Consider the following 20,896-nt stretch of genomic DNA (forward strand, 5'->3'; position numbering starts at 1 on the left):
ACTGTCCTTTGAAAAGTGACCAGTCCACACACAGGCAATCTCATAGGAGAGATGGCTTGACCTCATCAGATTTCCAGCCATGCCCAGAGCCACAAAGACACCAAGCATGCAGAAGCCACTACCCACAAGTAAAATCAGAAGATATTCAGTTAATGGATATTTATCAAGGACCTGTGTCCTTGTGTCACCATCTGTCACCCTCACTAGAACAGAACTAATGCAAGTCCCAATGCTTTTGAAATTTCTGGAACTGTGAACTAAATAAATCTTTTCTCTTTATAAAGTTAATCGTCTCGGGCATTTTGGTATAGTAATGCAAAGCTAACTAATATGTCCTTAATTTAAACTGAAGTTCACTCATCCTCCTCCCTTAGATGATCTCATAGCACTATCTACTTGTCCTATTTATAATTTTAAATTGTATTTCCTGTTTATTTGGTTAATGTGTATTAACCATTACCAATATCATTGGTTAAAAATGTGTATTAGCCAATACCATTATTAATGTGTATTCACCATCCTTCCTGATACTGTGGTAGTGTTTAACACACTTGGGTCCTTGATAAATATCCGTTAACTGAATATCTCCTGATTTTATTGGTAGGCAGCAGTTTCTGCATACTTGGTGTCTCTGTGGCTCTGGGCATGGCTGGAAAGATCTCCTGGGGCCAGGGCAGCTCTCCTACCTCGACAGAGTATAGACATGGGTCCCAACAACTGCCTAATACAGAGATAAAATTGAGCTTTAGAAGCATCAGCTCCTCAGATGGAATCTTAACCACACAGAGAAGAAATAAAAATCCTGCGACTATTTTCCACCTTTCTTTTTGAGGAATTTTACATGAAAAAAAAAAAAAAAAAAAAAAAAGACGGCTTTTATAAAAATGACTTGGCCTTGGAGGAAGTTATTTAAAGAATTCATACTTGGAAAGCAAAATGCGTTTCCCTCCTTCTTGTAAGAAACAAAAAATAGGAGGGCATTCTTTTTCAAGGATGTTGGATTTATACAGCTGTGAGGGGCTTTACCTGGCCAGGAGCTCAGCCGCACACATGGGTCATCATTTTCCATCAAAAGGTAGTTTTCTGTAAACAGGTCCTTTGCTTTTAAATTTTATTTTTTTAAAAAAGAATATCTTTCTTTCTTTCTTTCTTTCTTTTTTCCTTTGAGCTGACAATTCTTTTTGGAGAGCATCTATTGTGTAAGCTGTGTGCATTCAGGCTTTAATACCACGCCTAAGCACACACTGCTGGTCCCGTCGGCCCCAGGCCCTAATTTGACTTTGATGTAGAAGTGTGGCACTGGCACCTGGGATGTGAGGATACTGGGTTGTCAGGAAGTCTGGCCTGTGTTAAGCCATCTCCATCATTTGGCAGCTCACTGACTGGGTTCAGTTAGACGGTGACTCAGAATAGACTACAGAATAGATACAATAACATGTCCTATACTACTCAGACTGCAGAATACAGGTCTCTGACAGCGTTAGGCCCCAGCATCAGAGTGGAGCACAGTGGGAGGGAACTGAGGAACAAAAGACACATCACCTGTGGTCCCCTTGAGGAACCAGGAGGGGGCTCTGCATGGGAACTACTTTGGTTGTGATTTCAGAGGGTCTTAGTCCATGATAGCAGGGGGAGGGAGAGGAGAGGATCTTGGTCAATGGCATTGGGTGCAGCTAGTCTTCTTCACTCTTGTATGCAAAGAGGTCACTAAAATGAAGAGGCACTCAGGGTCTCCTCCTTCTGGGTCCTCCATCTCTTATGCCGTGGCAGTCCATCTGTCGGAACTGGTTTGTCCTAATCACACAGTCTGTGTCTCTGAAGGTGAGAATAAGGGGCAGATAGCCTACCTCTTGACCCAGGGGAAAGCCAATGGTCTGTGTGGCTGAGACAAGGTCTGGGTCAGATGATCAGGCCTCTGGCTGTCCCCTGTCCCAGGAGCCACAGCGAGGACACATTCTTACTTCCAGCCTTGGAGTGCTGATATGGGAAAGGCTGACACCAAGGTAGTCATGTGTCTTCCCTTAGTTAACTGTCAGCATTTCCCATTGGTTCCACTGGTCTTTGCCACCTTGGCCTGAACTGCCTTCTCCTGTCCACTCAAGGTTACCCCCTCAAGGTTGCCTCGTGCCCTTGGGCATCTGCCTCTGTTTCCTCCACTCTGTTTTTCTCTGCCCTCTAATTTGCTTCTGTGATAGGGAGAGGCATGCTCTCCCTGTGCCTGGGCACAGAGAGTACACAGGAACCATCTCTGGAGATGGCCTCTGGGGTCTTGCACAGCAGGAGATGGAGGAATCCAGAGAGGAATTTCACGCCCAATATTTGATCTATGTTTTATTTTGGTTTTGGCTTGGTTTGTTGGTTTGGTTTGGGTTTTGCTTTGTTTTGTTTTTTGTTTTCTGGCCTGGAGAATGCTTACATACTTTTATTTTATTTTATTTTTAGAGCTAGAGATGAAACCCAGGGCTTCAGGCATGCTAGACTAGCCCTCTACCATCGGGCCACATCTCCTAGCCTGACATCTTATTTTTTTTTTTTTTTAATGTAAAAGATTATTTATTCCATTGGATTGGTTAATTGAGAATTGAGAATTTTTTATTTGCCAAGAACTAAATTAGTAAATACCCCACCATTTATATACTTTTAATGTGTGTGTTTATGTGTGTGAGTGTGGTGAGTGTGGTGAGTGTGTATTGTGTGGTGCATGTGCACATGCATGTGCAGGTACATGTCCCCGTGTGTGTGTATGCAGAGTCCAGTGGGGGAGGGGTAAGCTGTCCTGCTTTTTAACTCCCCACCTATTCCCTTGGGGCAGGGTCTCCAGCAAGCCCCAGTGAATTCTCCTGTCTGTCCCAACTCCAGAGGTCAGGTTACAGGCATATATGTAACCATGCCTAGCTTTTTGCATGGATTTGGGGATTTGAACTCGGGTCCTCATGCTTGCACAGCAAGTATTCCTTTTATTTTAATTTTTATTCAAGTAATTTATTCAGATTACATCTCAACTGTTATCCCTTCACTTGTATCTTCCTGTTCCCCCTCCCTCCCTCTCTCTTTCATCTTATTCCCCTTCCCTAGGTCTGTGACAGAAGGGAACCTAGTCCCCAACTATACGATCACAGCCTATTAGGTCTCTTCCTGGTAGCCTGCTTACTCTTCCTCTGAGTGTCCCCAGATCTCCTCACCAAGGGGAAGTGGTCAAATAGAGGGCACCAGAGTTCATGTCTGAATCAGTCCCTGCTCTCCGCACAACTGTGGAGAATGTGGTATCCATAGGCTAGATCTACATAGGGGGGTCTAGGTTTATTGCATGCATTGTCCTTGGTTGGTACAGTAGTTTGAGCTGACCTGCCTGGATCCAGATCTGCCAGCCTTACTGGTCTTCTTCTAGGATTCTAGCACCCTCTGGATCCTTCTATTTCCCCATTCTTCTTTACCTCTTACACCTAGAGTCCCAATAGGAAGTCCCAGTATCTATCCCAATCTCCAGCTAAGTGAAGACTTTCAGGGGACATCTCTGTTGGGCTAGTGTCCAATTATAAGTGACTATATGCCATGTGTATCTTTTTGGGTCTGGGTTAACTCAGGATGATCAGTTCTAGTTCTATCCACTCAGCAAGTGTTCTTATCAGTGGTGCGACCTCCCCAGTTCCCATTTGTGTTTGCTCAGCACCTTTGACAGTTCTTAAACTTATAAGATAAATTATAATTTGAATATTGTGAAAGTTTAACATTAGACTACTCTTTATAGCTCTTTATCTCATTCTTGCCTTATCCTAAAAGGCCCAGGCTGTCTTATTTAAATATAATAAATTGTCTCCTTTACTGGTTGCTGGGGATAAAGGGAGAATAAATGCAAAATATAAAATATGGAGGTGATTACTTAAGACCTCCAGGTGATTACCCGCTTAGCAATGTGCTGACAAAGGAAGCTGCAGGCTTGACTTCAGCAAAGACTCTTGGTGCCAGTGGTAACATGGAGAACCAGTGTCTGGCCTGGCCATGATGTGTTCTCGCTAGCAGTATGAGAGCCTCTGTCTCTTCCGTGGTGGTTTGGGAACAGAGCTTGGGGGGACCCCTCATCCAGTCAGAAGCCTGTCACCTGATCTCTCCAGCAATGGGGAACCCAGTACCATGTGACCCCCAAGACTTACTCCTTTTACCTTGAAGGTGCTGAGAGGCATGTTGGTGTCCGTTATCTGTCTATCAAGGCATATTTATCAGGGTGTAGGAAGCTTAAGGTAAAAATGTGTTGAGGCTCTCACCTCCCTCCATGCAGTAAAAGTCGTGGGACCCTAGTGGTGGGGTGGGTGATGAGAGTGTGGGGAAGGTAGGTACTTTCACCTGTCCCCACCTCCAGGAGGGATTCTTGCATTGGAAGGCAATTCAAGTCTGCAGTGTCCTCTCTCTAGTCCCCAAATCCAGAGTTTGAAGCCTGTATAGAGCAGAAGTTCTCAACCTGGGGATTGCAACCCCTTTGAGGGTCGAATGATCCTTTCACAGGGGTCACATAGCTGATATCCTGCGTATCAGATGTTTATGTTATGATTCATAACAGTAGCAAAATTACTTTATGAAATAGCAAGGAAAATAATTTTTTGGTTTTGGGGGTCACCACAACAGGAGGAACTGTATTAAAATGTTGTATGGAGGAATGGTTTACTTAAAAAGCCTGCAGGGGAATCCCACACAGTCACTGGTTAACCTTCCTTGTTTTGCGGAAAAAGCAAACTAACAGCCTGGATGTGTGCGGTGACCTTTTTCTTACTCTGCTTTTCTTCTCTTGCATTTATTTATAATGTTTCTGTACCTGTTGGTGTTTATGGCCCCTTCTTCCCACTCTCAGCACAGTTGCTACAGATGCTTATCTCACAGTGGAATGACTGAGTAGCCTGGCCTCAACCAAGCCTGTTTGCTTGGTTCCATGTACCATTAGGGGAATGGGGTGCCTTTCATGCAGGTCTGTGTTGTCACCCTGAAGAGCCCACTATATGCCTAATTACTAGGTGTAGGCTTCTTTCCCTGCCTGCTTTGTGTGGCCCTCCACACTCTTGTTAGGAATGGGTTTCTATTTCCTGATGTTCAGCCTAAGGCACCTGCTTGACTGTGGGGGTGAACACGGAAGAGTTTCATTTGATGTCTGGCCCCTCAAGCTCATCATCTGGTTCTCATATGGTCCCACTGGTGTCTGGGGAACTCAAGCCACCCCCATGTAACCATGGAGATGGCTGGCTTTGGGTCAATCCATGGCCACTTGAGACTGACCATTTTGTGGCACGGGGGAGGTCTTTCACGGTATGGTTTTATAAATCAGTAAGCAGAGAAGTGCACAAATGTCCCTCTCATTTTCTAGAAGAGAAGAGCAAGAGGGGCAAGCCGTCTCAAGACTGGAGGGAGCGGAGGAACGCCATTAGGCTCACCAATGAGCACACGGTGGAGACCCTGGTGGTGGCCGATGCCGACATGGTGCAGTACCACGGCGCAGAGGCTGCCCAGCGATTCATCCTCACTGTCATGAACATGGTGAGCCCACAAAAGGGCCCTGCCATCGGCGGGCTCAGATTTCTCCATGAGGGGAGCTTGGGAGGGAGGTGAGGCACCCTTATTTCCTGAGGCAAGGAGGCAGCAGGCTTGGGGTCACAGCCTGTGATCCTGAGAGCAGGTGCAAGGGACTGGAGAAGTCTGGATTCTGGAATCTACCTGCCATGCTGTTTTAGTGCACGGGTCTACTCAGTAGTGGGATTGCTCATGACCACACTTTCCAAGGCCCTCAGTGTACACGCAAGAGCTATTCCAAGTGACACTCATATTGAGGGGAGAATTATTCCCTGCTGCCATAGCAATCAGCTTACTTGGAGATGTTGGAATGAAACTTTAGTTGAAAAAAACAGCTTACCGTGTGCCGCAAGAACGTGTAGGGACTGTGAGAGTTATCTGTTGAGGATGCCAAAAAAGAGTTTAGACAGCCACGTCTATACCCAATTTGTTGAGTGGGAATAGAGAGAACCCTTCTCTACACAATGGACGGGTGAGGGAGTGGCTACCCCCTCAAATATTAAACACCAAAGGGTCTTTCTTTAAAGGCATCTATGCGCTGCCACCCAGCCATCTGCTTCCCTAGAAAGTGCTTTTGAAAGCCATCAGTAACCTTTAGTACTGTGTTCTATGCTGGGGCCACAAATGCAACACACAATCTGCTCCTTCCCTTGGGAGGCTGTAGTCTTCTCAGGCAGAGCATCTATTCTGCCACAGAGACCTCTGCAGAGTCCCCTGAAGCACAGGTGGAAGACTGATGGTGATCCTCCTTCGGCAGGAGGCTTCATGACCAAGCAAGCCTTAATTAGAGGGAGACGAAGCGCTGACCGGGTAAAGAGAGTGGAAAGGTCACACCGCGGTGCAACAGGTGCAAGGCTCGGAGGTACACTAGCTCCTTTCAGAGGGAGGTCAGGTGATAACAGCTGTACCAGGGACTTCAGGGGCCTTGAAGGAGTGTGTGGATGTGGCCCGTGGAGGATGGCGGGGGTGAGCAAGAGGTTCTGAGGGGTAGGGGCTCTACCCAGGAGACTGGGGCCACCCAAGTGTAGGAGAGCCTCATGTTCCACACAGTGTTTGGAGAAGGAGTCAGGGCAGCTGCGTGCTGGATGGATTCATGTGAGGAGCAGCAAGTAGATGATGGGGGGAGGGGGAAAGAAGGTCTGAATGTGCAGGGGTGGTGGTGAAGGAATACAGGTAAGGCAAGACTGGCAGGAACTGGTCAGTTTCAGTAGGAGAGAAATCCCAGCTTACCTAGTCTTACGTGGGTGCCTGGATATGGTGGAGCCACTGGCCTAGAAAAGAAGAAACAGAGAATTTGGAGTTCCTCAGTGGACAAGTCGAGCTTAAGGCGAGAGATTAGGCTAGAAGGCTTAGCTAGGAGGTACTTGAGGCTTCTCAGCCTGGAGCTGGTACCCGGAGCCTTAAGAATGGGCAGCATTTGCCCAGATGCAGCATCTCCTATGAATAGATAGTTTTGGGGTACAGTCACCCTGAAGGATAGGGAAAAGAACTTAGGGGGCAGTTGTCCCTAAGGAAAGGGGTGATGGGAACAGAAAGCTGGTTAATAATGCCAGGTGGTGGGTAAAGGTTTAGGATATAATCGAGCAGACTGAGGCGATGGTTGTTCTGTGGGGCCATAAGATACTACTTTAAGGCATTTGGGGCTGAGGCTGGGAGTGGCATTCCTCCTTCCCCAGAGTCTATGCAGTCTTAGGGCCTGGTCCAGTCATGATCTCTTGCTCTGGAGCCCTTACAGATCCCTGACTATTCCAGAATGCCTCTGCTCTTATTTGCCTGAGGGGAGGGAGCCTGGGTGCTGAAAAGGAAGGCAGCCAGCTGTGACATGAAGGCTAGTTTGTTGGCTCCCAATTTGCATGTTGGAGGATGGTGTGTGTGTGTGTGTGTGTGTGTGTGTGTGTGTGTGTGTGTGTGTGTGATGATTCCCGTGAATGATAAAGTTTGCAGGTGTCTCATTTAGCTATCAAGGAGAAGGATGCTTTGGGCTCTAGAGGTGGCCTGGAAGGGTCCATGGGAAAGGGAGGACACAGGAGTTGGGAGGACCTGTTGACCCTCCCTTTGGGAATCTCTGCTCTGACTGCTGGGGCTGATGCCCTGAAAGGCTGTCAGGCCAGCGCAAAGCTCACCACTTGGCCCAGGGGGGACAAGAGCCCACAGCTCATCTGAAATGAGTTCAAGGGCAAGGAGACTCTGAGTTATCCTTGTTGTCATGGGATTATCGTGGACAGGGCCATGATATTAGGCCCACATCCTTACCCCTGATCAGCCACAGGGCAATAGGTGTTGATTATCTGTGTCATGTCCCACTGTGCTGGTCCTGTGGTAAAGAGAATAAGTCCCTATGCCCTGCTATGTGAGGCTCCTGTTGCAGGCTGCTTTTGTCTTTTGTGAAGCCTTTACCCTGCCCCTCAGATGTGCTGTGCTCTGGGCAGAGTGGTTCCAATGACACCATCACAGCATGGTGAATTGCTCACTGTACCTATACATCTCCTCATGGGACAGGCAGTCAGTCATAAGGCATTGATATCTGCTGTTATAAACTGACTCAGACAGGAAGCTCTTTAATCACAGCGGGGAAAGTATGGGACAATACGGGGAGCAACACTCCACCTGCCACCCCCACCCCCAGCCCCACCATGGGACATGAAGACTGTAGGACAGAAGACAGAGAGGCTCAAGTCTTTGCTTTCACCTCAACAGCAGCTTACGCTAAGTTGTCCTCAGCTCCCAGTCCTGCTCTTGGCACCAAGCGTTTTTAATTTGAATTTTGAAGCCTTCAGAGAAGGTCTACAACCTACTAAGGGAAATTGCACTGTATAAACAATATGGTGGGATGATGCCTCTTGCTACGAGTTGCCTTTGTGTGTGATTTCTGGGCTGTTGGAAACCAAAAGCCAGTAGTCAGAGTCCTCAGAGACCCAGGCAATGGCACCACTCATCAACCCTTTCCTGCTGTGATGGTCTCAGGACAGAGAAACCAGTTCATGCCTAGACAATGTCTTGTTTTAAACAAGATCAGCCCCTGCCACCACCACTTCCCTTCTTCAATATTCTAAATGGTGGGTTATGAAATCCCCAGATCTCTCTCCTGCCCACGGCTGTTGTGGAGTTGGGGGATCTGAGCTGGAGAGATACCTGGTAAGCCTGGAGGAAGGGAAAGGATTGTGGCTGGGATCGGGCCCCAATCATTACAGTTTCCCAAGGAACAAGTAGGACCAGCCCCTGCAGCTCATCTGTCTATCTCCTCGTGTTCTCTGGGGATTCAGGAGTTAAGCAGCCGGCTCCTCCGGTTCCTTGAGTTGGAAAGAAACCCGCTTGGCTTCGTGACCCTCATTCAGATACTGGCTGTGAAAAATGGCGGCTCTGGTGCCTGGCAACTATCCATCCCCTGCTTGCCCTCCTGCTTGCGTCTCTGTGCGCAGAGATCCTGCACCCTGATAGTCACACCCAGGCTCCAAAGGCAGAACCCAGACAAGCCCCATCAGCGGCAAAGGGCACAATCAAATTTCCTAAGCTGGGAGAATTTGTTGTCTTGTGTTTGTTCATGTTTTTCCCAGCATCTCTCACAGTTTGAGTGTATTTGACCAGTGTTAACCAGTGGCCTAAAGATTCTTGTGGGAAAAGAGCAAAAAGCAGATGCTAAGTTGAACTTCAGCCCTGACAACAACAGGGTGTTTTCTGTTCTTTCTGCTTTCTTTCTTTTTCTTTCTTTCTTTCTTTCTTTCTTTCTTTCTTTCTTTCTTTCTTTTTTTCCTCTTTTTCCATGTATTTATTTAATCACTTTATAACCTGATCACATCCCCCTCTCTCCTCTCCTCCCAGACCCACCCTTGTGTTCCTCTCCTCCCCTTACTCTTCCCTTCTCAGAGAAGAGGAGGACGCCTCCCCCATGGGTGTCAACCCCCTCTGCCACATCAGGTCACAGCAGGACTAAGTGCATCCTCTCCCACTGAGGCCAGACAAGGCTGCCTAGCTAAGGGAAAGGGATCCAAAGGCAGGCACAGACTCAGAGACAGGCCCCACTCCCATTGTTAGGAGACACATATGTTGACCAATCTGCACATCTGCTACACGTGTGTAGGGGGCCTAGGTCCAGCTCATGCATGCACTTAGGTTGGTGCTTCAGTCTCTGTGATCCCCCATGGGCCCAGGTTAGTTGACTCTGTAGGTCTTCTTGTGGTATCCTTGACCTATCCAGCTTCTTCGATCCTTCCACCCACTCTTCCACAAAACTCGCAGAGCTCCACCTAATGTTTGGCTATGGGCCTCTGCATCTGTTTCTATCATCTGCTGGATGAAGCCTCTTATAAGACAGTTACGCTAGGCTCTTGCCTGCATGAACAGCAGAGCATCATTAATAGTGTTAGGGGTTGGCTCTCTCCTATGTTGTGGGTCTCAAGTTGGGCCAGCCATTGGTTTGCCATTCTCTCAATTTTTGCTCTATCTTTATCCCTACATTTCTTGTAGGCAAGACAAATTCGGGGTTTAAGGTTTTATGAGTGAGTTGGTTTCCCCCCCCCCCCCCCACTGCAAGTCCCACCTGGCTACAGGAGGTGTCTACTTCAGGCTCCTTAACCCCTGCTGCTAGGAGTCTCAACTAGGGTTACTCCTGGAAGCCTCCCCGCTCCCAAAGATGCTGCCTCCACTGATTTCTGTTCTCTTTCCTGGTTCTCTGCCCCTACTCCTACCTCCATTCTCCCCACACCTGATCCCCACCTCCATTACCCTCTGCATCCTCTCTCCCATCCAGTACCTCCCTCTACCTACTTCAGATGTTTATTTTATTTTCCCTTCTGAGTGATATTCAAACATCCTCCCTTGGGCCCTTCTTGTTTCTTAGCTTCTTTGGATCTGTAGATTGTAGCATGGTTATCCTATAATTTATGGCTAATACCCACTTATAAGTGAGTATGTGCCATGCATGTCTTTCTGGGTCTGGGCTACCTCACTCAGGATGATCTTTTCTAGTTCCATCCATTTGTAGGCAAATTTCATGTTGTCCTTGTTTTTAATAACTGAGTAGTATTCCATTGTGTAAATGTACCACAGTTTCTTTATCCATTCTTTGGTTGAGGGACATCTAGGTTGTTTGTTGTTTCTGGCTATTAAGAATAAAGCTGCTATGAACATAGTTGAACAAATATCCTTGTTGTATGGTGGAGCATCTTTTGGGTATATGCCCAGGAATCGTATAGTTGGGTCTTGAGGTAGAGCTATTCCCAATTTTCTGAGAAACCAACAGATTGATTTCCAAAGCACTGTACAAGTTTGCACTCCCACTAGAAATGGAGAGGTGTTCCCCTTGCTCCACATCTTCTCCAGCATGTGATGTCACTTGAGTTTTTTATCTTAGCCATTCTGACAGGTATAAGATGGAACCTCAGAGTTGTTTTTACTTCTATTTTTCTGATGACAAAGGATGTTGAACATTTTTTTTAGTGCTTCTCACCATTAGAGATTCATCTGTTGAAAATTCTCTGTTTAACTCTGTGTCACATTTTAAAATTTGGTTATTTGTTTTGCCGGTGTTTAATTTCTTGAGTTCTTTATATAGTTTGGATATATAAAGACCCTCTGCTGGATGTAGGGTTGGTGAAGTTCTTTTCCCATTCTGTGAATGGCCACTTTGTCCTATTGACAGTGCCCTTTGCCTTACAGAAGTTGTTCAGTTTCATGAGGTCCCATTTATTAATTGTTACTCTTACTGCCTGAGCTGTTGGTGTTTTGATCAGGAAGTTGTCTCCTATGCCAATGAGTTCAAAACTATCCCCCACTTTCTCTTCTAATAGATTTAGTGTATCTGATTTTATGTTGAGGGCTTTGATCCACTTGCACTTGAGTTTTGTGTAGGGTGATAGATAAGGACCTACTTGTATTTTTCTCCATGCAGACCAGCACCATTTATTGAATATGCTTTCTTTTATTATTGTATAATTTTGGCTTCTTTGTCAAAAATCAGGGGTTCGTAGGTGTGTGGGTTTAATTTTTGGGTCTTCAGTTCAATTCTATTGATCTACATGTCTGTTTTTGTGCCAATACCAACGGTTTTTTTTTAATTACTCTTGCTCTGTAGTACAGCTTGAAATCAGGAATGGTGGTCTCTTCAGAAGATCTTTTATTGTACAGGATTGTTTTAGCTATTTTGTGTTTTTTACTTTTTCATATGAAGTTACTTTTTTCAGGTCTGTAAGGAATTGTGTTGGAATTTTGATGGGAATTGCATTGAATTTGTAGGTTGCTTTTGACAAGATGACATTTTTTACTGTGTTGATCCTACTGATCCATAAGCATGGATAATCTTTCCATATTCTGATGTCTTTAATTTATTTTTTCAGAGGCTTGAAGTTCTTGTCATACAGGTCTTTCACTTGCTTGGTTAGAGTTACACCAAGATATTTTATATTATTTGTGGCTGTTGTTTCCCTAATTTCTTTTTCAGCCTGTTCATCAGCCTATATAAAGGAGGGCTACTAATTTTTTTGGACTTAATTTTGTATCTAGCCATTTTGCTGAAGGTGTTTATCAGCTTTAGGAGTTGTTTGGTGGAATTGGGGCAGGGGCATCATGTCTGTATACACTACCATATCATCTGTGAGTCGCAACGTCTTAACTTCTTCCTTTCCAATTTGTATCCCCTTGATCTCCTTTAGTTGTCTTATTGCTTTATCTAGAAATTTAAGTACTAAGTTGAATAGTTACAGAAAGAGTAAGAAGTCTTGTCTTGTCCCTGGTTTTAGTGGAATTGCTTTTAGTTTCTCCATTTAATTTGCTGGTGGCTTGCTGTTTATTGCCTTTATTATACTTAGGTATGGGCCTTGTGTCCCTGATCTCTTCAAGACTTTTGTCATGAAGGGGAGCTGGAGTTTGTTAAAAGCTTTTTCTGCACCTAGTGAGATGATTGTGTGTGTGTGTGTTTGCACGCGCATGTGCACACACGTTTCCTTCAGTTTGTTTATATGGTGGATTACATTGATGGATTTTTATGTATTGAACCATCCCAGCATCCTTGTGATGAGGCCTATTTTATCACAGTGGATGATGTTTTTGATGTGTTCTTGGATTGGGTGTGTGAGTGTTGTATTTAGGATTTTTGCATCAGTGTTCATAAAGGAAATCGTATTGAAGACCTGCTGTTCGGGTACCAGAATGTTGAGGTCCAGCTTTGACATCAACTGGGGAGAACTGAGGTGGCGCATGAACCCTATGGCTGGCCAGCTGGTGACCCTGTGGACTTTCTCTTAGGGCAACCTTCCAGGCTGGAACTGATTGTTACTGGCAGTAGCTTCCACTGATGGTGGCAAGCTGGGGCTAGGGCTGATGGCTCCTAGAGGGGCTTCCACTGATGGTGGCAAGTGTCTAATAAAGAAAGGGATAAAAGGAGAGAAAAGAAACACACACACACACACACACACACACACACACACACACACTCTCTCTCTCTCTCTCTCTCTCTCTCTCTCTCTCTCTCTCTCTCTCTTACTCCTGATGATGAAATAAGACAGACTCCAGCAGGTAGGTTTCAGCAAGCTTCTTCCTTATTTTTTTCTCCCACAGTTTATATGCCCCAACAAGTTTTTTCAAGCAGTACAAAAATCACAATGTGTTTATATTCTGTTTCTCTATAAATAAATTATTACAGTGAGTATACATAAGAAAATCATTTTCCCCAATACCTTCACATGATCAAATGTTTTACATGAGAAACAAACATGAATAACAAGTTATTTCCAAGAACCCACATTCATTTGTACCTAAGCAGCTTGTTACATATTAACAGTATAAGCAAGCAAGCAAGGGAATTTAATTTCTCAGCCAGCTTTTCTTTACTGGCAGGCTGCAATTTGGGGTTACGAAGAAGGAATCAATTATTGTAAGAAGTAGTCTTACAAATATCTTAAAAGCACCACAGCTCTTACATAAAAATAATCAGCCGTTTCTACTTTAAGTTCTAATGATGCTCATCTATTCGTTAATGTGTTTTATTAAATCGTATCAGGAAGCTGAGGGCAAAAAATTAGAATAAGGAAATCAATCGTCATCTCAGTCACCAGCCCAGCTTGAAAGGGTCCTGTCAGCCAGTGCTGCTATATAGGCCTTTGCTCTTGGCTTTGCCAACCTCAAAAGGTCCCTGGCTTTACTAATAAGACTATACTTTCTCCTAACTTCAATTGTCCCCTAAGATTTCCTGCATCAGAGCCAATAGCAAAAACATCTTTACCTTACTTTTCTAAACAATCTACTTTTCCCTAAGACTTTCTATGTCAGAGCTACTAGCAAAAACATCTTTACCTAACATTGTTGGACAATCTATTTTTCCAAATTCTTTCTAAGGGTAATGGCCATCATTAACAATCTACATCTGCAGGTTCTTTTCAAGGGTGGTGGTTGAATCATTAATCTGCTCCAGCAGCAATGATTGAAGGGGATCAATTATTGTTCTTGAGTATGCCAATGATACTACCCAGTGAGGGGCCGGGAGCCCCCTTTATAGTACTCACACAATTCACATATTAAGGGGATTATAAGGACCATAAAGATAACAAGTAGAGCCATGCTCCATAACAGCATGAAGTCATCAGGTAGGTAGTTCTCTGGGTTACGCCTCGCCGAGACGCGCCCATCCTGGGTTTGCTAACTGGTGGGCTACCGTCCATGAGTTCTAGAGATGTTTTCATCTTCTTCCTGTACATCCCCCAACAAAACTGGTCTGAAATTTTTTTCTTTGTTGAGACTTTGTGTCGCTTTAGGTCTCAGGGTGACTGTGGCCTTATAGAATGAGCTTGGCAATATCCCTTCTGTTTCTATTTTGTGGAGTACTGTGACGAGTACTGGTATTAGCTCTTCTTTGAAAGACTGGTAGAATTCTGCACTAAAACCGTCTGGCCCTGGGCTTTTTTCTGTGCGAGACTGTTAATGACTGTTTCTTTTTCCTTAAGGGTTATAGGTCTATTCAGATAATTTACCTGATCTTGATTTAACTTTGGTAAATCAAGGAAATCATCCATTTAGTTTAGATTTTTCCAGTTTTGTGGAGTATAGGTTTTTGAAGTAAGACCTAATGATTCTTTGGATTTTCTCAGTGTCTGTTGTTATGTCCGACTTCCTGTTTCTGATTTTGGTAATTTGGATATTTTCTCTCTGTGTCTTTTAATTAGTTTGGCTAAGGGTTTGAATATCTTGTTGATTTTCTCAAAGAAGCAGCTCTTTGTTTCATTGATTTTTTTTTTTTTGTATTGTTCTTTTTGTTTCTAATTTATTGATTTCACTCAGCCCTGAGTTTCATTATTTGCTGCCATCTTGGGTGTGTTTGCTTCTTTTGGTTCTAGAGCTTTCGGGTGTGCCTTTAAACTGCTAAGAGGAGGGCTCCCCAATCTCTTTATGAAGGCATGTAGTGCTGTGAACTTTCCTCTTAGTGTTGCTTTCTCTGTGTCCCATAAGATTGGGTATGCTGTGCCCGTGGGCACCAGGCACCTGTAATGTAAAAACATACATACAGGTGGCAACTCATTGCCAGACGGCAGTGGCGTGTCTGTATTTGATGGAAACAGATTTTTAGCTTTTTAGGTAAAGAAAGCACTGGAGATGGATGGTGAGGATGGCCGCATACAGGTGTGAATGCATTTAATGCCACTGAATGTACACTTTAAAATGCCCATCCTGCTTCTTACGTGTTCTCCCGGAATCTGTAGTAATCTTCTCAGTTATTGTGCTATTTGCTGTCTGTATTTATGCAGATGGTCCAGGAGATCTGTGAGTCTGTGAATACAGGACCGAGTAACCAGTGCCTCAGAGTGACATACTTTGCCAGTGACTTAGCAATGAAATTATGTTAACAAATACTGACCATAGTTTGTTTTTGTTTTTCTTTGAAAATTCTTTGCCTTTTCAATAAAACGAAGCTTGGAGAAAGACTGAAACACAGAAAAAGCTGGATCTACTCCCTCTCCACCCCCAACTTTCACAGTTTTTAATTTTTAACTAAAATTCTTTTCATACAATATGCTTTGGTCATATTTTCCCTCCTCCCCTGATTTCCTCCCAGATCCACCCCCCCACCTTTTTACCCATCCAACTTTATGCTCTTTATCCCCCACCTCTCTCTCTTGGTTTTTCGAGACAGGGTTTCTCTGTGTAGCCATGGATGCTCTGGACTCACTTTGTAGACCAGGCTGGCTTCGAACTCACAGAGATCCACCTGCCTCTGCCTCCCGAGTGCTGGGATTAAAGGCGTGCGCCACCACACCTGGCTTATCCCTCTCTCCCTCTCTTTTAAAACAAAGAAACAAAAACAAAACAGAAAACACAAAAATGAAAAACAAAACAAATAAGACCAGCAAGATGAAGGAGGAGCAGGAACAGGAATAGGAGGTAGAGAAAGAGGAGGAGGAGGAGGAGGAGGTCAAAAGGAAGCAAAGTAAAATACAACCTACATAAAAATACCAATGAGTACATTTCCTACTGGCTAACTAATCCAGGCCTGACCTGGAATGCGGTTTATTTACCCAGTGAGATCCCGTTGAAGAAAACCCATTTTCCCCTTGGCCAGCAGGCATCAATGGCAAATATCTTCTTAGTTAGGGGTGGGGCCCCATCTGGCTGGATCCTGCATTAAGTTCTTCTGGGTGCTGCCATAGTTTCTGTGAGTTCATATGTGCATCAGTGTTGTTGTATCTGGACGACAGTTTCCTTGGAGTCATCCTTTCTACATCCTATTCCACATGGGTCCCCGAGCCTTGCTGGGGAGGGTTTGATGAAGACATCCTGTTTAGGGTGGAGTGCCCCAAAGGTGCTCACTCTCTGTACACTGTCCAGTTGTGGATCTCTGTGTTAATTTCCTGTCTACTGCAAGAAGCTTCTTTGATGTGGATTGAGTGATGCACTGATCTACGGGCATAACACTACGTCATTGGAAATCATTTTATCGCTATGTTTCTTTAACAGAATAATAGTACTATGTTTTCCCTTGGGCCTGTGACCTTTAGGTTCTTGTCCCCTTTAGTAGTGTCAGGTGTGGCTTCCATCAAATGGAGTGAGCTTTAAATCCAAAGAGTGGTTGGCTATTCTTCTAACATTTGTGCCACTGTTGGCACAAGGTCAGTGTTATAGGTCACAGGGTTTACACCTGGGTGATATTGATGATTACCTTTCTCTTCCAGTTTGTGTGCAGAGTTCCCTCTGGTACCCTGAGTACCAGTCAGCAGGTTAGTTAAGCACCAACTTACTTTTCAGTGTTCAGTGACATAACCGAATGTTTTATTCAGAAGTAGGGCCTTATCATCAGGTTGTAGAGAGTAACCTGTAGCCCTGGCAACAGTTGTGACGTTTGGGTGTTTCCATGGGGCCCCTTTGGGCAACAACTCAACAAGATGTAATGTATTGGGACGGGGGGGGGGGAGGTTTACTTGATGGCATTGTCTCTCCTAATATTTGTTGACTCTAATTAGATTTCATTCATATATGTATATACTTTATATATAACTTCTATATAGTAGGTTTCCGTATGGTCTTTAAAATGTTGTTATTGGTTGTCCTTCCCAGCATTCCCTCGTTTTCCTTTCTCCCCCATTCTCTTCCCATTAATCCTCCTCGTTTTCCCTTTATAATGCCATAATACTATATTATATTTCCTTGGGAAATCTCTTTTGCTTTTTCCCTTACTAGGTACCTAACCTCTGTGGTAATTCAGATTATAGCACACATTATGAAAGCCTAGCAGTAGCATCCACGTATAAGGAAAAGCATAATATTTGTCTTTTGGGGTCTTTCAGGGTGATTTTTTCCCTAGCTCTATCCATTTACATGCATAGTTTATAATTTTTTGTTTGTTTGTTTGTTTGTTTGGTTGGTTGGTTGGTTCGTTTTTTTGTTTGTTTGTTTGTTTGTTTGAGACAGGGTTTCTCTGTGTAGCCTTGGCTGTCCTGGACTAAGTGTGTAGACTGGGCTGGCCTCGAACTCACAAAGATCCGCCTGCTTCTGCCTCCTGAGTGCTGGAATTAAAGGCGTGCACCACCACACTCGGCTTATAATTTCATTTTTAATAGCTGAGTAATATTTCATTGTGTAAATGTACCACAGTAAAACATTTTAGTTGTCTATTCTTCAGTTGATGGACAACTGGACTCTTTCCAATTTCTGGCTATTATAATGAACATAGATGAGCAAGTGTCTCTGTAGTCAGATGTACAGTCCTTTAGACACATTCCCAAGAGTGGTGTAGCTGCATCGTTAGGTAGATCTATTCCCAGCTTCTTGAGGAACCTCCACAGTAATTTCCATAGTGGCTGTACCAGCTTGCACTCCCACCAGCCATGGATGAGTGTTCCTCTTTCTCTGTAGCCTCCCTAGCATGTGCTGTAACTTGTTTTACTGATCTTGCCATTCTGACTGATGTAAGATGATGTTTCAAAGTCATCTTAACTTATATCCCCCTTTAAATTTCTTCAAATGTTTCTCGGTCATTTATGTTTCATCTTTAAAGAACTATCCACTTTGTTCTGTACTCCATTTTTAAATTGGGTTATTGGTTTTCTTGAAGTTCAGTGGTTTTTTTTTTTCAGGTGTTTATATAACCTGGATTCTAACCCTTTATCAGATATATAATTGGTAAAGGTCTTTTCCTGTTCTGTAGACTGCTGCTTTGCCCAAATGACGGTGTCCTTTACTGTACAGAAGGTCTAAGGTCTCATGAGGTCTCATTTATTAATTGCTGGTGTTAGTCCTGCTAAGAAAGTCTTCCTGAACGGATGGGTTCAGGCTATTCCCCAGGTCTTCTCCTACCAGATTTAGTGTATCTGGTCTTAATGTCAAGGTCCTTGATCCATTTGCAGTTGAGAAGTAGGACGATTGATCTGAATCTACACGCATTCATCTGCAGTCAGCCATCCGGTTCGACCAGCACCATTTATTAAAGGTGGTATCTTTTCTCCAACGTTTCTGTTTGTTTGTTGTTGTTTTGTCAAAATCAGGTGTCCAAAGGTATATGGAATTATTTCTGGCCTCTAATTCAATTCTGTTGATCAACATATCTGTTTTTATGCCAGTACCGTGGCATTTTATAACCGTAGCTCTGTACTACAGCTTGACATGTAGAATACTGATGCCCCCAGCAGTTCTTTTATTAAAATTCAGGATTGTGTTAGCTATCCTCTGTGTGTGTGTGTGTGTGTGTGTGTGTGTGTGTGTGTGTTTCCATATGAAGTTGATTGTTTTTTAAGTTTCTGTGAAGAATTGTGTTAGAATTTTTATGGGGATTGTGTTGAATCTGTAAATTGATTTTGGTAGAATGGTCACTTTCACACTATTAATCCTTCCAATCCTACCAATGAACATGAGAAATATTTCTATCTTTTGGTGTTTTCTTCAATGCCTTAAAGTTTTTATCATACAAATCTTTCAGTTGCTTGGTTAGAGTTATCTCAATATATATATTGGTTAGAGTGCGCTCTCTCTCTCTCTCTCTCTCTCTCTCTCTCTCTCTCTCTCTCTCTATATATATATATATATATATATATATATATATATATATATGATTTATCTCTTAGCATATTTGTCACTTATATATAGGAATACTACTGATTTTTGTGTGTTAATTTTGTATGCTGCTACTTTGCTGAAAGTGTTTATCAGTTGTAGGAGTCCCGTGATGGAATATTTAGGGTCACTTACGTATATTATCACGTCATCTACAAATAAATATACTCTGACTTCTTTCTTGCCTATTTGTGTTCCCGTGTTCTCCTTCAGTTTTCTTACTGCTCTGGCTAAGACTTCAAGCACTATATTGAATAGCTATGGAGAGAGTGGATGTCATTATCTTATTCCTAATTGTAGCGGAAACATTTGAGTTTCTCTTCCTTTAGATTGTTTTGCTATGGGCTTGCTATAAGCTGCCTTTGTTATGTTGAGGTATTTCCTTTATATCCCTAGTCTCTCAAGGCTTTTATTATGAAGGGATACTAGATTTTGTCAAAGGTCTTTTCTAAATATAATGAGATGATCAGGTGATTTTTGTCTTTCATTTTGTTGAGATTATCGATTCTTGGCCTTTTGGCTAAGACCAAGTATAACTTGTTTATGTTGTTGATTACATTTATTGATTTACATATGTTTAACAATCTCTGCATCTCTGGTATGAAGCCAATTTGATTATGGTGTATGATCTTTTTGATGTGTTCTGGACTTGGTTTATAAGTATTTTATGGAGAATGTTTGCATCTGTTTTCATAAAGGATTGGTCTATAATTTTCTTTTTATTTGATCTTTGTGTGGCTTTGGTATTAGGGCAATAGTAGCTTTGTAAAAAAATTATTTGGAAAATATTCCAGTTTTTATTTTGCAGAATAATTTGAGGAGTATTGGTATTAATTCTTATTTTAAGGTCTAGTACAATTTTGTACTACATCCACCTGGGCCTTTTTCTGGTTGGGGACTTTTAAATACTGATTTTACTGGGGATTAATATGTTTGTTCAAGTTGATTATTTGATCTTGCCTCAGTTTTCTGTGCCTTTGAGCTGGAATTCTCCTGCTTCTGCTACACCTCTCTTTATAGGTTTAGTCTTTTCATAGTGTCCTAGAACTCCTAGATGCTTTATAGCTGGAAATTTTTTTCTTTTTCTTTTTTAAGACCCAAAAAAGCTGAGAGGGGAAGCAAGAAAGCTCTAGGGAACTCAACTAGGAGTCCACACCAAGAGTCAGAGCCCAAGAAATGGAGGTGGGTGGGGGAGGGGCTCCTGCAGGTGACTGTTGGGAGACTAAGAGTGAATCTGGAGAGACTGGGTGGGTTGGTTCTGGCTGTGCTTTTTTAAATTTCTTGACTAATTTGCTTTGATTGAGCTATCTGTTTCTTCTACCTTGTCTTCAAGACCTGACATTCTCTCTTCCATGTCTTTTAGTCTGTCGGTGAGGCTTTCCCCTGAGGTTTTTGTTTGACATCCTGAGTTTTCATTTCCAGCCTTATGTCAGTTTGGGTGGTCTTCACTGAGCCTCTTTCTTTGTTAAGTTCTACTTTTATGTCTTGAAATGCTTTTATTATTCCATTAAACTGTTTGTATTGTTATGGCCTTTATTAAGGCATTTGTTCATATCTTCTCCAAGGTCTTTGAACGTAGCGTAATTGCTATTTTGAAGTCTTTGTCTTGTGCTTCAGCTGCAGCACTCCTCTGAGGACCCAACAGGCTCGCACGCTTCTTCAGGAGGCATGCCGTCTCTAGTGGCCGTGCTTCTGTGCTGGCGCTAGGGTCTAGGCACCTGGAGCTATGGTGCTGGAAGTCTTCGTTGGTGTAGGTATCTGCTCTTGTCTTAGTTGAGCAGTTGATCTGTTCTTTGGTTGTTCTTGTTGCCCTAGA

The 20,896-nt window shown here is 43.4% G+C and overlaps 1 protein-coding gene across 1 annotated transcript in view; it reads left to right on the forward strand.

Moving 5' to 3' along the window:
* The window catches only part of Adamts17 (ADAM metallopeptidase with thrombospondin type 1 motif 17), a 292,022-nt gene that overhangs the window by 43,387 nt on the left and 227,739 nt on the right, over positions 1–20,896 (forward strand). The window contains exon 4 of the mRNA XM_051148701.1: positions 5,351–5,520. Within this exon, the coding sequence (XP_051004658.1) occupies positions 5,351–5,520 (170 nt within the window). The remainder of the gene's footprint in view (positions 1–5,350; positions 5,521–20,896) is intronic.

Source organism: Acomys russatus, chromosome 7 (genome assembly GCF_903995435.1).
Source record: "Acomys russatus chromosome 7, mAcoRus1.1, whole genome shotgun sequence".
NCBI classification, from domain to species: domain Eukaryota; kingdom Metazoa; phylum Chordata; class Mammalia; order Rodentia; family Muridae; genus Acomys; species Acomys russatus.